The sequence below is a fragment of the Bombyx mandarina genome, chromosome 15 (assembly GCF_030267445.1).
Source record: "Bombyx mandarina strain Sakado chromosome 15, ASM3026744v2".
Taxonomy (NCBI): Eukaryota; Metazoa; Arthropoda; class Insecta; order Lepidoptera; family Bombycidae; genus Bombyx; species Bombyx mandarina.
The window spans coordinates 9,802,687-9,817,907 of NC_143221.1; the positions used below are offsets into that span (position 1 = coordinate 9,802,687).

General features: G+C 41.4%; 2 protein-coding genes across 4 annotated transcripts in view; one reads left to right on the forward strand and one right to left on the reverse strand.

The window, feature by feature from the left end:
• LOC114247967 (uncharacterized) overlaps nucleotides 1–5,940 on the forward strand; it is a 62,138-nt gene extending 56,198 nt beyond the window's left edge. The window contains exons 9-11 of the mRNA XM_028181064.2: nucleotides 254–399; nucleotides 2,907–3,059; nucleotides 4,160–5,940. Coding sequence (XP_028036865.2) covers nucleotides 254–399; nucleotides 2,907–3,059; nucleotides 4,160–4,228 — 368 coding nt within the window. The 3' untranslated portion in view covers nucleotides 4,229–5,940. The remainder of the gene's footprint in view (nucleotides 1–253; nucleotides 400–2,906; nucleotides 3,060–4,159) is intronic.
• Nucleotides 5,941–6,009: 69 nt separating this feature from the next.
• LOC114247994 (putative multidrug resistance-associated protein lethal(2)03659) overlaps nucleotides 6,010–15,221 on the reverse strand; it is a 57,293-nt gene continuing 48,081 nt past the window's right edge. For all 3 annotated transcript variants that reach the window (XM_089732977.1, XM_028181097.2, XM_089732976.1), the window contains 5 exons: nucleotides 10,587–10,773; nucleotides 9,909–10,081; nucleotides 8,716–8,815; nucleotides 7,750–7,890; nucleotides 6,010–6,765 (listed from right to left, as the gene is read on the reverse strand). In XM_089732977.1, the coding sequence (XP_089589103.1) occupies nucleotides 6,727–6,765; nucleotides 7,750–7,890; nucleotides 8,716–8,815; nucleotides 9,909–10,081; nucleotides 10,587–10,773 (640 nt within the window). In that variant the 3' untranslated portion in view covers nucleotides 6,010–6,726. The remainder of the gene's footprint in view (nucleotides 6,766–7,749; nucleotides 7,891–8,715; nucleotides 8,816–9,908; nucleotides 10,082–10,586; nucleotides 10,774–15,221) is intronic.

Here is a 15,221-nt window from a genome sequence, read left to right on the forward strand (position 1 = left end):
CGTATTTTGTTCGTTTTTTTTAAACTGTTCTTTATTTTTCATTTTTAGTTGAATTTGAATTTTTTCAATATTTTTTTCATTTTTTTTTATTTTGAATTTTCATCGTACCTTAATAATTTCGACTTAATCCGATGTTTTGAGGGGGGTCAAAATCATGTTCAAAGATTCCGTTACAAACGTACATACGTCTGAAGCTAATAAAGACTGGCATCTGGTATGAATAAGTCTGAAGGGCAGTGTACTGTGCGTGCAGGGTACAGCGAGCTGGTGGGCGAGGCGGCTCGGTGCCGGTCGCTGGTGGCGGTGCTGTCGCCGGCGCAGTACTCGCCGCAGCAGCTGCTCACCGCGCTCAGCCAGCTGCGGGCCCTGCCCCTGCCGCCCGTCGTCGTCCTACTACAGGTAACGAGCAGGAAACTTGAACTAGTGTTGTAACTGTGAACATTGTAAAAGTGTAAGGGCTGAGTCACACCGGAATAGCAGCGGCCGGCAGCGATGCCAGCGGATCCCGGCGTCGTCGCTGGCGGTCTCGCGCGGTCTCCAGACTGCACGCGCCTAGTCTCCTCTTGACTAGTTTAGTTTGTTTGGAGTGGACATGATGGAATCGGTTATTACATATGACCGCGGTGCCGCGAGCGGCCTTGTGTCGCCGCTGGTAGCCGCAGGCAGAACCACCGACAAGACGCACGTGGCGCGCAGCTGCTCGCTTCACCGCGGACAGACGGAGGCTGTGTCGCGACCTTTTCAAGCTTTTCAAGCGATACTGATCTTTTAAGTATATAGATAAAGTTTAAAATTATTTCACACTGAAAGTGTTCGCCGCGACGTTGCCGGCCGCTGCTTGTATGTATTACATAGAAAATCTCGTATTTGTAGCACATAGCTACTTTGTTCAAGATAAGTAGATAGTATAATTATCCGATCGCGACGGGGCAACGCAAAGTCGCCGTCGCCCGAAACATGTCTTGTCGGATCCCCCGGATTCATTCTCGGTGCTTTTATGACTAACCAGCACCGGTTACTGTCCTCGCCGAACTCGCCGATTAGTCCGAAGAGTTCGACGAGCGAAATAATCCACAAACACAGCCCACTGAATTTCTCGCCGGATCTTCTCAGTGGGTCACGTTTCCGATCCGGTGGTAGATACTGCGAAGCACTGCTCTTCCTAGGGTTAGTGCTAGCAAATTCTCTCAGGTTGAGCCCGTGAGCTCGTCTACCTGTCCGCGTGTAGCTGAAATAGTCTCTTAGGCTACCAGTGAATACGTAGAAAAAAAAAGAAAAAGTTTGGCTCAATATTTTTTTTATGTTTGTAGTTTGTAATATAAGCCCCCAAAGGTAGGTTACATCATAAGGCTAGAAGACCCTATTTCTGCCGCGAAGCCCTGGTGCAATAGATTTCGTCCTCATATCTCGAAAATCTAGACTATCGTCATCACTTTACACCGTGTAGTTCGTTCACCCTTGTACGTAATAAGTACGTAATAATAATACTGAAAAGATTAAGTTAGAAATATCAACATTCTGTCAGCTAGCGGTGCCACTGTCGATGGAGACGTATAATGATGCGTCAAATTTATCGACTATTTCCTAATTGACGAAATATCTAATAATATATCTGACGTAAGCGTGAAGGAAAACGTTCTAAGAAACGGTTCCAAACTGTATCCTTATTCGATGACGTTGATACGCTTCAAAGGGAATTTTCCTCGTGCATAAATTAGGAGCATTTACCGTAATACCATGAAGGAATTCAATAAGGCAGAAGGAATAAGTGCGGAACTCTTCGTGCCTCGGCAAGGAAAGTCTATTGCAATTAGGTCGTCGCCAAGTGAATTATATTAAAGGATTTGCAATCGCAATACCCCTGCTTAGTAGGGCAGGAAGCTTTTAGCCTAGGCATAAGGAGTTACGTCGAGGAGAGATTCGTGCCCCCTCAATCAGCGTCACGACAACTCAGCAATATCAGTGGTAGGAACTCTTGTGAGTCCGCACGGGTAGGTACCACCACCCCGCCTATTTCTGCTGTGATAATGCGTTTCGGTTTGCGTCGTGAGGCAGCCGTTGTAATTATACTGAGACCTTAGAACTTATATCTCAAGGTGGGTGGCGCATTTACGTTGTAGATGTCTATAGGCTCCAGTAACCACTTATCACCAGGTGAGCTGTGAGCTCGTCCACTCCTCTAAGCAATAAAAAACAAGATTTGTGTGTGATTAATTTTAAGTTCTATTCGAGGTATAAAGAAAATAAGACTGGAGGTTTCGCAACAACCCACGGTCATTCGGTAACGTGCGAACTTATTATGGTACACTTCATTCACGGTTTTTTTTTAATGATTGAATGATTACTGGTGGCCCGGAGGCCTTTCCAGTTTCACCAGGACAGGTGGGCGAGCAAAGGCTCAGCCAGAAGGGGTGGGATTTGCTAACAGCTGCTCGAGCGCCTCCGAAGGAGACTTAACAGCTCAAGAGCAGCTGCTTCGCGAATGAATCTACTACCGGATCGGAATCGCGACCCGCTGAGAAGATCCGGCGAGAAACTCAGCGGGCTGATGCATGGTTTAGGTTGCAGGTCGAACTCTTTGTCGAGTTCGACGAGTACGGTTACCGGACATTCACGGTTGCTTGCATAAGAGTTAGTGTATTGCGCAAACGAACGCTCGGAGATCGTGGTCATTGAATGATAAAAAATATCTTATTTTTTGTACGTTATTACAAAGTTAAGTCGTACACTGTGTGCATTACTAAATTGTACGTTATTACGAAGTGAAGTCGTACACTGTGTGCATTACTAATAAAAATCTTACGTTACGGACGTTTTTTCCCGGTTAAGGTACCCTTCCGCATCGTCCCATAAGGAACTTCGTTCCAAAAAATGAACGTTAGTATAATTAAGGTTCCATTTAACAGGATCTCCCGAAGCTGAAGCGCGAGGCGAAGGAGGGCGGGTCGCGGCTGGTGGCGGCGCTGCGCGGCTCGCGGCTGGTCGCATGGCGCCACGTGCACGAGCGCGCCTTCTGGACCGCGCTGCGCCTCGCGCTGCCGCTGCCGCCGCGGGGACAGGTACCCACCCTAACGACCCCTGAGCTCTACTACGGGCATCAACATCTATGTGCTATAACCCTTATTAGAGGCATAGTATAGCAACGCGTCTATTTCTGCCGTGAAGCAGTAATGCGTTTCGGCTTGAAGGGTGCGGCAGCCGTTGTAACTATACTTGAGACCTTAGAACTTATATCTCAAGGGGGTGGTGCATTTACGTTGTAAATGTCTGTGGGCTCCAGTAACCACTTAACACCAGGTGGGCTGTGAGCTCGTCCACCCATCTAAGCAATAAAAAAAATGTAATAATACTTAAGCCCTTTCTTTATGTACAATAATAGGTAATAGCCTACTGAGTTTCTCGCCGAATCTTCTCAGTGGATCGTGTTTCCGATTCGGCGGTAGATTCTGTGAAGCACGGCTCTTGTTAGGGTTCGTGTTAGCAACAACGTCAGGTTTGAGCCCCACGAGGTCATTTACTCGCCCGGTTACGTTGAAGTGGTCTCTCTCAAGACCATCAGCTTAGGTAGGGAAAAAAAGACAATTTGCAGTGGATGGAATTTGAGCTATTCTTGATTCAATGTTCATGGTAGATAACAGTACGACAGTGCTCGTATCATTGGCAGCAATGAACACATTCATACAATACAAAAAATCATCTGTGTTTCTAGCAAAGTGCCAATTCAATTTGTTATGTCACGTTTTGTGGTTAAAAAAACCTCAGTAGAACGAATAACTAGATAGATGCACATCTCGCAGATTTTTTAATGTGCCCTTTGTTTTAGTACAACGAGATCCGGTCACCGTCCTCGTAGAACCCGTCGCTTGCAACCAAACGCTCGACGAGTGAATTAACCCATAGATAGAGCCCACTGAGTTTCTCGCCAGATCTTCTCAGTGGGTCGCGTTTCCGATCCGGTGTTAGATTCGGCGAAGCACTGCTCTTGCTAGGGCCAGTGTTAGTAACACTCCCGGTTTGAGCCCCGTGAGCTCACCTATACGTCAAGGAGAAGCTGATATAGCCTCTCAATGCTATCAGCATAAGTAGGAATAAAAAATAATGGGACACTTTGTCACAATCAAAATTTTAAGTTACTTTAATTTATTTATTTTCATTTCAGACGAAGCCGAACTTAACTGAAACCGACGCGAAGAAAACGAATACAGGCAGTTTGACGGCGCTCGTTTAGACGCGCGTGTGGCCGGCGCGTCACGACGGCAGCTACTGGGCACTCGGCTCGGCGGGCCTCACCGGGCCTCACCGGGCCTCACCGGGCATGAAGGCCCTGCGATATGCACCAAGGCCACCGATGCCGTTAAATAAAGACTGTGACATTTTAGTTTTACGTTCGAATATCACGATGATATTTCAATTCGAGAGTGAATTTAATTTCGATAGTTTTTTGAAGATCTCAGAATGTTATTTTTTTTCTCTTCCGAATCTGTTCGAAGACTAAACAATTTATATTTCTCTTGTGCCAAAGGGAAACGTTTCGTCATGACAATTAATGCTACTTACCCAAACTTATTGGTTTGGTTGTATTAGACTATTTATTCTATTTAATTTCGATGAACTTATCATGTCTAAATTTTAGTTTTCATTTGAAACTTAATTTTTGTACTTTTTTTTCTTGTTTAATCTTTATTTTAATTATATGCGTTTCAAGTATTATTATTATATGATCACAGAACACACGTTATTGGTATTACAAATATTGAAGTTTGTATATTTTTTGGCTGTTATCTCAAGTGGATGGATGGATACTCGTTTTAATTTGGGTATATTTAGGTATAGTTAAATAACGGAACGTTAAATATAGTTTTAACAAATTTATTTTCGGTGTTCTGTGATTCTCGTTTCATTAATTTCGGTTAAGCTATTTATATGATGGCCGTTGTTCGTACGTTTTGGGCAGCGAGAGTGACGCTGACACGATCCCGGGTTCTGTGATAAAACGAAGAGCGGATATTATTAAGAGAGCGCAGCAGGGCTGTAGAGCCTTTAATGCAGCGGTCGGGGAATTTCTTTAATTATTACCCCAAAATATTTTTGTACAAGTTGACATTACCCCATGGCGAAGAACAAAAAAAAAACGAAATCGCTTCTTTTTAGCATCTTTCTTAATATAGCCCCCATGATAATTTTGAAAAGAAAACAATAACTAAAAAGATAATTGAAACCTCATTTATTTAATTTATCAATGTAATACCTAGTAATACATAACGGTAATAATATTAATATATGTAATATACAGTTGAGGAAAAAAAATCGCGCCCACAGTAAATGTAAGTAAATGATAATTTCTTGTTATTTTATAATTCATATGATATTCTTATGAGTTTGAAAATCACAACGATTCTAAAGAAGTTTCACTTCAATATATACTTTTTACTCACAAAAGTTTCATTTTTACCGCCCAAAATTTTGGGGTAATTTACCCCGGTTCCCCGACCGCTGCTCTAGTGGTACAGAACCTTTATACGTAAGCTCTAATGTAGCGCGCCTCCGCCCTGCTGACTCGTCTCTATCTAAAGCCCTTGAATTTGCAAACATTTTCTATAACAAACCAGCCGCACAACTCGTGTTGTTGACCGACTAAAATCCTGGACAGACTTTGTATAATGGAATATAATGAAAATATAGTTTTCCGTTATCGAATAAGGCGAATTTAAGGGATAGATTGTAATGTTAGTTAAGTTAATATGTGCTGTAAATATAATCGTAGTAATAAAAACTATTTTTGCATTGGAAGTATGTAAGAATTGTTAATTACATGGTTTCGTTAGAACAGTTTTTAACTGAATAATTTCGTAGTTATTATGTTTTTTTGTCACATTCCGTCGTAGTTATGAGTTGTTCGCTCATAAAATGAAAGAAATGAAAATAAATGGGATTACTCAATTAATGATCTTTTAATTACTAACCTACAAAATGTAAAATTGAGAGGTGATGTAAAAAAAGAAAAAAGCCTTGACTTCAATCTAAAATTTTATTTTGTTGTATTAATCAACAAACATTTTCAATTTCTACAAACATCGGTATATTATCCGAATAAATTGTATGTTGAATATAATTTTATCAAATCCATAATCACATCGACATAAGTACACAATACATATCACTGAATAAAATTACCTACTTAAAATATTATTTATCATCAAAGACACTTACAGTGTTAATAAGTAACGTTTCCTTTTTTTCCCGTTATTTATAATTAATGTAAGTACACGCTAAACCTATAATAGGCCTCGTTCAAAGTCTACAAGTAAAATTGTAGCACCTTTTGTATATAATAATACGGTAAAGCTTTGATTTCTTCAAACAAACAAAAAACCTAATTAAGACACTGTTTACATTGTAGTAAATTTAAATTAAGAAAATATTCGATAAGGATTTGGTACTGCAGTCAAAATTTTCTTTTAACTACTCTAACATAAAGATCAATTTTGGTAACCATCCAATGGAAATCTCACTTGTTTTACAAACACGCAATAATTAACAAAAACCTATTCTTACAAATAGTTCCTACCATATAAATAACGAATACATTTGTGACATAAGCGTGACGTGTCGGCGGGCAGCCTTACACACTTACGGAATAAAACAGATCCTTTTGTACATCCCTCATAGGAACATTAATAACACGTATTTTAAGTAATTCGTAGCCTACATTCATCTTTAACTAGATCATTCTGTCGCACTCCCTAAATTTTTCTTCTCGTAAGCCTGGAACAAAGATGTAATTTGTAAAATTGCATTCTCAGAAATAAAAAAATAATAAGATTTTTTTTTGAGATACAATACATATATTCAGAATAAATTAACAGATTCAATTAATTTAATTTAATTGGCTGTTGTGCTTTATTATGTGTCTGATCTCACGACCCGTCTAGTGTTAAGCCGAAACCCCATAGAATGCGGCCGAAATCAAGATTGTATTGCGTAACGGCCGCCCGGGAAATAGTCATAGGAGAACGTGGTGATGTTTAGTTATGTATTCTCACCACTCATCACAACACGTCATACCCTACGCAAATTAATTTTTTAGCGAATTTCAATTTTTTTATTGCCCTTGTAGGCAGACGAGCACACGGCCCACCTGATGGTGAGTGGTTACCGTCGCCCATGGACTTCAGCAATGCCAGGGGCAGAGCCGAGCCGCTGCCTACGTTTGTTAGTCATTTGACTAGGCCATGTTATTCTTTAACCACGATTGCACCGCGCGTATTAAACACGTTATGAAGTTGTCGTGGCCTAAGAGATAAGACCTCAAGTGCATTCGTATATAGCGATGCAACGGTGTTCGAGTCCCGCAGGCGGGTATCAATTTAACTAATGAATTACGTACTCGACAAATGTTCACGATTGACTTCCACGGTGTAGGAATAACATCGTGTAATAAAAGTGATACCCGCAAAAACTATAATTTGCGTAATTACTGGGGGTGGGACCTCTAGTGAGTCCGCACGGGTAGGTACCACCACCCTGCCTATTTCTGCCGTGAAGCAGTAATGCGTTTCAGTTTAAAGGGTGGGGCAGCCGTTGTAACTATACTGAGACCTTAGAACTTATATCTCCAGGTGGGTGGCGCATTTACGTTGTAGATGTCCATGGGCTCCAGTAAACACTTAACACCAGGTGGGCTGTGAGCTCGTCCTCCCATTTAAGCAATAACAAAAAAAAACCCACCGGGCCCCGGACGCTACGTACCTGTTGCGCGACCCGCGCGAGCGTGTCGGCCATGGCCTTGCCGGTCTGCTCGACCATGCCGCGCAGGACGCTCTCGTGCTTCTGCAGCAGCACGTGCGGATGATCAAACTCCACCATTTGACCAGCGTCCATCACGAGAACCTGCGAAGTAAACTCAGTGATAATTTCGATACATACGCTAAGCAAGGCCAAGCTCACCTAGTGTTAAGCAATTTTAGCCCAAGAACATTAGGTATAAATTACAATCTCATTTTACAATCCGTCCGACGGGGACACATCAAAGGAAAAACAAAAAAGTTATTTTTATTTAATTCCGAGCATTTTCATATTTATCTACCTTTTAAACCTTCTCTGGACTTCCACAAATAATTGAAGACCAAGATTAGCCAAATCGGACCAGCCCTTCTCGAGTTTTAGCGAGACTAACGAACAGCAATTCATTTTTATATTTATTCCTAATAGGTTATGAATCATTTTCCAATGCAGTATTTTCATGTGAGTGTTCAAGTTTTTTAGCATCCGACTTCAGCACATATACTTTCATACTTGCAAGTATTTTTTGCTCGTACCAGGGTGCCGTACTTTAAAGTGAAAACCTGATAGCGTTAATACGCCTCATCTTTATTTTACTAGTGACCTTCTGACCATTCACACACATTTGAGGACGTCATTGTTTCACGGAAATACTGAAGTAAACACGCCCCGTTTTACTGGTGGTAGGGCCTCTTGCGAGTCCGCGCGAGTAGGTACCACCACCCTGCCTATTTCTGCCGTGAAGCAGTATTGCGTTTCGGTTTGAAGGATGGGGCAACCGTTGTAACTATACTGAGTGAGACCCTTAGAACTTATATCTCAAGGTGGGTGGCGCATTTACGTTGTAGATGTCTATGGGCTCCAGTAACCACTTAACACCAGTTGGGCTGTGAGCTCGTCACCCATCTGAGCAACAAAAAAAAAAAAAACTACCTTATCAGAATCCATGACGGTGTGAAGTCTGTGAGCAATCGTGAGTACTGTGCATTCCGCGAATTTGTTTCTAATTGTCGTTTGTATGAGGGCATCGGTTCTGAAAACGAGAAATACGTTTGAAGATCATCATTTTCGCTATGAATTTTTTTACATTATTTAAATATTCTCCTAAGGTGACTAGTATGACATAAACTAATCAAACTTTTTATATCAATTATATAAATTTGGTCTCTAAAGTACTGTCATATATATATATGTCGGAGACGGACATTAGTTTGGTACGTAGCAAACGCAGCACGATTCCCGAGAGATGGCAGCACGATAGCGGTATCGTCGGAACTCGGCTAACTTCGTGCTACGACAGAGCCTAGCCGATGGAGACGCCATCACACTTACCAACCAGCCTTCTAGAAGAGCGGTACATCCATCCTAAGAACTGTCATTCGTTTTCATTTGCTAATGTCAAGAGGAGACTTCGAAATTGTTCTAAGACAACAATCGTGTTTTGTTGTGTACTCAATATTTATCTTAACTCGATCACCCTATTCACCCATATGATGTGTGACGATGGTCTTAATAATGCAGTTTCTCCGACAGATATATCTAATTCGTTAGATCGAAATAGAATTACAAATCATTGTTGTCAAACCAAAATCTGCTATGTGCACTTTTGACCTTTTCGTATAGTTCACAGCCCTAACTATTATGTGTCTATAGCTTCTATATAATATAAAAATGAATTGGTGTTGGTTAGTCTCGCTAGAACTCGAGAACGGCTGGACCGAGTTTTTCCAAATCCGAGTCGCAAATTTTGGTCTTGAATTATTTGTGGAAGTGCAGAGAAGGTTTAAAAGGTAAATATATATGAAAATGCTCGGAATTAAATAAGAATAACAATTTTGTTTTTCCTTTAATGTGTCCCCCCCCCCCCGTCGGACGGATTTCCTTTTGTTTGTTTTAAGTTTATTTAAAACAAAAGTATAGGTCTTTTATTTATAGATTGAGGCACTACGAAGTCAGCTGGATCAGCTAGTAGTTCTTAAAAATTCACCTTCATAAATGTTTTTACTCGTTAATTCAAAATAGAGTTTTGGCACATAGCAGATTCTGGTTTGACAGCGACGTAATATTGGAATCATGAATGTCCAGCTTTATGGTACTAATGTGGGGTGTATAAAGTATGTAAGTACTGCGGGTCGACGTTGGCGGTGGCCTCGTCCAGCACGAGCAGGCGGTTGCGCCTGACGATGGCCCGCGCGAGGCACACGAGCTGCCGCTGCCCCACGGAGAAGTTCCCGCCGCCCTCCGACATGCGAGAGTTCAGACCGGCCGGGAGCTCCTGCACTACTTCCTTCAGCTCAACCTGAGTACGACAGCATTTATTACAATAACACTTGAATAAAATGTTTGACTATTAGAAAATTTCTTTTCATTTACTGAAGTCAGTAGATTGTTATACATTAATGTCGCCTTGAGAGACGTAATAAATTAATTGGTGATATTTAAAATATATATATTATAAAGAGGAAAGATTTGTTTGTTTGTTTGTTTATATTGATTAGGCTCCGAAACTACTGAACCGATTTGATATAGTATTCACATATACTAGTCTTTGCGAGTCTTCAATAAAAGTAATTGAGCAAGTTTTTTTTTTTTTCAATAATCCAACACGTTTACCGTCCAAATAGAAGTTTTGAAGAATCTCGCGTGAGATTAGAGGAGGGGGGAGGGAGTTGAGAAAAATCTTACGATATCCACCAAGCGGGGAGAGGGGGTCAAAATATTCTCAAAAACGCCTCACGTAATTAATGGATGCCTCCTTACGAATTAGTTAACGTTACGATATTTTAACAAAATTTATTCCTCACCTCTTCCAAGGCCCTCCACAATACTTGGTCGGGATATTCATCGAAGGGATCCAGATTGTGTCTCATGGTGCCCGAAAATAGGACCGGCTCTTGCGGTATTATCGAGATCTGACTACGGAGCTCATGCAGGCCCATCGAAGAAGTCTCTCGGTTATCGATTATGATCTCGCCTTCTATTGTCGCAAGCCTGGTAAACAATATTAACATATCAATTCCGGAATATATTTGATACAATAATCAATTTAATACGGTAGTCACACATAAATAGAAATCTTATCGAACTAGGAGCCCGCTCCGGCTCCGCTCGGGTCTTTAACAAAACTTTTAACGATATTTGACGTTGTTTTATTTTTTTAAATAAAATAACACTTACTGCAGCATAACGATAATAGTTAAGTCATATGCTGTCGCGACACTTTTTGTAAATAATAATGTGTTCTGCAAAGTCGTAGTACATTATTTTATTCTATTATCAATAGTTTTCGTAGGGCACGCGATGTAAAGAATATTTTAGACAATTTTTTTACACCTTGGGTTACATTATTGGAGTTTAGGAAGTATCCCTAACCCTAACCCTTTTTGGTAAGGATCCCTAATTTTTTTCAAAAAAGATTATAGCCTATGTCACTTTCAACTATGTCGCTTTCAAACAGTGAAAGAATTTTTCAAATCCGTTCAGTAGTTTCGGAGCCTATTCAATACAAACCAACAAACAAACAAATCTTTCCTCTTTATATTATTAGTATAGATGAGAAACCGTTTTACAATAATAATGTCGAATGATGATCGCGACTCATAGTGTGACGTGAGAAAATCTTGCACCAGTAAGAAGGCGTCATCCCACTGGTCACGCGATGAAAGCTCCCTCATTCAGATGATACTCAAACGAATATAGAAATTAGGACTTAGCAGTGACGTAGTGGACTTGTATGTTTTCATTTATATATTTATTTATTTTTTTAAAAAAAGTACTGCCACATCACAAACATTTAACATTGAAAATAACTTAAACTATTTAATTTATGGTCTGATGCATGTGACAATAATGGCGTACATAACATTGACAATTCATCGGCTCGAAGATGGAATACAATAATATAGAAATTTTACCTTCCAATAAAATTTGTATTATGTTTCCTAAGACGTCCGAAGTCCATTATGAGAGAGTACATCGTATGATTTCCACTGCAGGTCGCTAAATTTGACTACTTCCGTTTCCTAAGTCCCATCTACAGCGCCCTCTATAACGTCTGGAACCGAACCAACAAGCAAAGACAAGCCGCCATATTTGACATTGTTCGGCTCATAATGATGGATGTAGCCCCAGGAAGACATTATCTGGACTTCGGACGTCTTAGGAAACATAATACAAATTTTATTGGAAGGTAAAATTTCTATATTATGTGTTCCGTTTGACGTCCGAAGTCCATTATGAGAGACTGTTTGTTATCTCCTGGTGGCTTGTATTTGAAATAAAATAAGATTTATTTAAAAAGCAACAATGTGACTTATTGTGTTTAATTACGCAAAGCTTAAATTAAGCACGTAATTTAAATTAATTGAAGGTAACCGTATAATATTACCCACTGAATTCAAATCGACCTAATAAGATTTAGGACGAAAATACTGAGAAAGATTTCTCAGAATTTATATCAGTGTTTGATGCATTAATAATAAGTTTTTGATAGAACTTTCTAAAAGTATGTCAGTTATCTTTAGCTGAAATATCATTAATTTGGTAATTTCCTACCCAGTTTAAAGTTTTCACCACCGCTCTACAGCTTCCAACTGAGGCCTGAATACCTGAGTCTCCTAAAAGACTTTTTACCCAACTACTAATCCTCGCTGCAGTAGCTGGCTTAGTGGAGCCTTTAGTTGCTAAGAATAGATTAAATATTCCCACTGGTTTGCTGTGTCATATTCACTAGATTGCGTAGCCAGTATACTGCATCGATGATCAATTGGTCAGGAGCAGCCACGAATGTCCAACTGGACTGTTGGTGTGAAGATCAATTAGTTTTCGACCCAAATATCAGTAATTTAGAAGGTGCAGGCTTTGTCAAGGAAATAGATTTCAGTATGTTTCACTGTCGGGCTCGAAGCTATTTTTTATATCCGATAGAGTTTCACAAACGGACGCTATATAACAGACTTATAAACTAGAATGGTCCGGTAGGAGAGACCATGAGATAAATACAGATAACAGAGAAATCTAGCTACATTTTCTAATTCGGGTACACGAGAATTAATACATTTTCTTGACAAAACCTTACCCCTTATTCCAAATAGGGGCGTATGTTCTTATCGTAGACTCTCTCCTGCCAATGTCCATGTCCCTGTCAGCGTGTCCCACCCAAAATGAACCAAGCTTCCAGGTGTAGATTGCTGACAGCCTGGCGGTAGCATTGTCAGTGTCCACCAGACTGATGTTCAGATCTCTGAGCTTCTTGAGTCGCTTGAGGGCAGGTGATTTCAGGTCTGGCCTCCACAGGGGCTTCTTGCACTTGGGTACCACTAGTATGTACCGACCTGAGGTTGAGTTGAGGTGGTCCAGCACTCTGGATATCAGACCGAGCGGCGGAAACGGCCATGCTAGTCAGTAATGCCAAGATCTGCTGAACGCGTTGTAGAGGCAGGCGTTCGAGTTTTGCTTTGATGGGTGGACGAGCTCACAGCTCACCTGGTATTAAGTGGTCACTGGAGCCCATAGACGTCAAGAACGTAAATGCGCCACCCACCTTGAGATATAAGATCTAAGGTCTCAAGTATAGTTACAACGGCTGCCCCACCCTTCAAACCGAGACGCACCACTGCTTCAGGGCAAAATACCTACTCGCGCGGACTCACAAGAGGTAAACAGTTTTTTTTTTTTTTTTTTTTTTTTATCCATGAGCGGTCCGAGACGCGAACAAGTTCCCCACAGGCTGAATAGCCTAGTAGTTGCTTTTTCTGTGAGATACCACTCCAAGCCGCCGCGATTGCGTAAGAGGTGATCGGCTTCAGTATTGTACAGTCCCGGTAGGTGGTGAGGGAGAAGTACAACTTTGAGGTGGTCTATTAAGTTAAGCAATTTTCCAGTCAGATCTAGCAATTATCGTGACCGGGTTCCTCCCTCGTTCTTTATGTAGGAAAATTCTGTTCTGTTGTTTACAAGGGCTCCCCACTGAATGTCCGACGCGTCGGTGATGACGTGGTTCGTGGCCATTCTCTGTGGATGAATTGGTGTGCTCTGACTGACTTTCTCTAACCACCAATCCAGCTCTGTACGTACCTCGTCCGAATACTGCTTTGGTAAATGAGGATACCTCCTGAGCTTGTTGCTGTGGTACTGCAAGGACTCGGCAAAGCAACTTTCCCCGGTGGGTGATGAAAGTCGCAAAGTTGAGATATCCTAAAAGGCTTTGCGCCTGCTTTAGGTTCCAACCGCCGGCAGTAAGTCGCACGAGCAAATTCTTGGGCAGGGACTTTGTCTTGGATTTGGTGTCCCATACGATTCCCAGAAAGTCTATCAAGCTCGTCAGTGTCATAACCGGTTGCTTAGATGGGTGGACGAGTTTACAGCTTACCTGGTGTTAAGTGGTTACTGGAGGCCATAGACATCTACAGCGTAAATGCCGCCACCCACCTTGAGATATGAGTTCTAAGGTTTCAGTATAGTTACTTGAGATTTCAACAAGCATACGGCCCACCTGAAGGTGAATAGTTACAGTCGCCGATGGACTTCAGCAACGCCAGGGGCAGAGCCAAGCCGCTGCCTACTGCTTAATTCTCTCCACAAGCCTCGTTTGAAGAAGGACATGTCATAGCGCTCGGGAAACACCGCGGAGGGAGCTCATTCCATAGCCAGCTGGTACGTGGCAAAAAAGACCTCTGGAAACGCACTGTCAATGAACGCAGCGGTTCCAGATAATATGGATAAGCTTTGCTCCGATGGCGGGAGATGTTCTGCCCTGGTGTACAAGCACATAACCACTAGTCGCAGACCCTTCTGGCGAAGTATTTCGGCTATTTAGTTTGTCACTGAAGCAAAAATCCGCGGTGGTGCAGCTAAGCCGAATGGCAGACATATCATCTGAAGTAGACGACCCTGATAACTGATCCCGAGAAACGTCATTGATAGATGATAATAGGCCTGGCTCATATCCAATTTGACATTCCAATCTGTTATAAAACTTAGGAACTCGATGGTGGAAAAGGTGAAAAAGACTGTTTCATGTACTTGTTCAATGCCTTGAGGTTGAAAATTGTTCGATTTTTTATTGGTCTTGGGAAGTATGAAAAGAAGAAATCTGAAAGATGGTGTCGGGGGTGCGGGTTCTAAAGCTCTATTGAATTAAATTTTGGATTTTGATTGACATAAAGTTATTATTAATTTCAATATTACGTTTGGTGGATCGAGTCCAGGTGTTTCGATATAGCCTTAGACATCCGCCTGAAAATGCTGTTGAGTAATTTATTTTTATTTCCTGATTTTCGTTCCACTTTGTACTTGTTCCCCCCTCCCCGTTTTTCTTGCTGAGGAATTATTTGGATAGCATCGCTCAGAATATCTGTTTTCGGCCTCTTTAGATGTATTGGAATGTGGCCTACCTCGACATGGCTTTGCATTGGCAGTACAAGCCGAGGGTTCCGGCG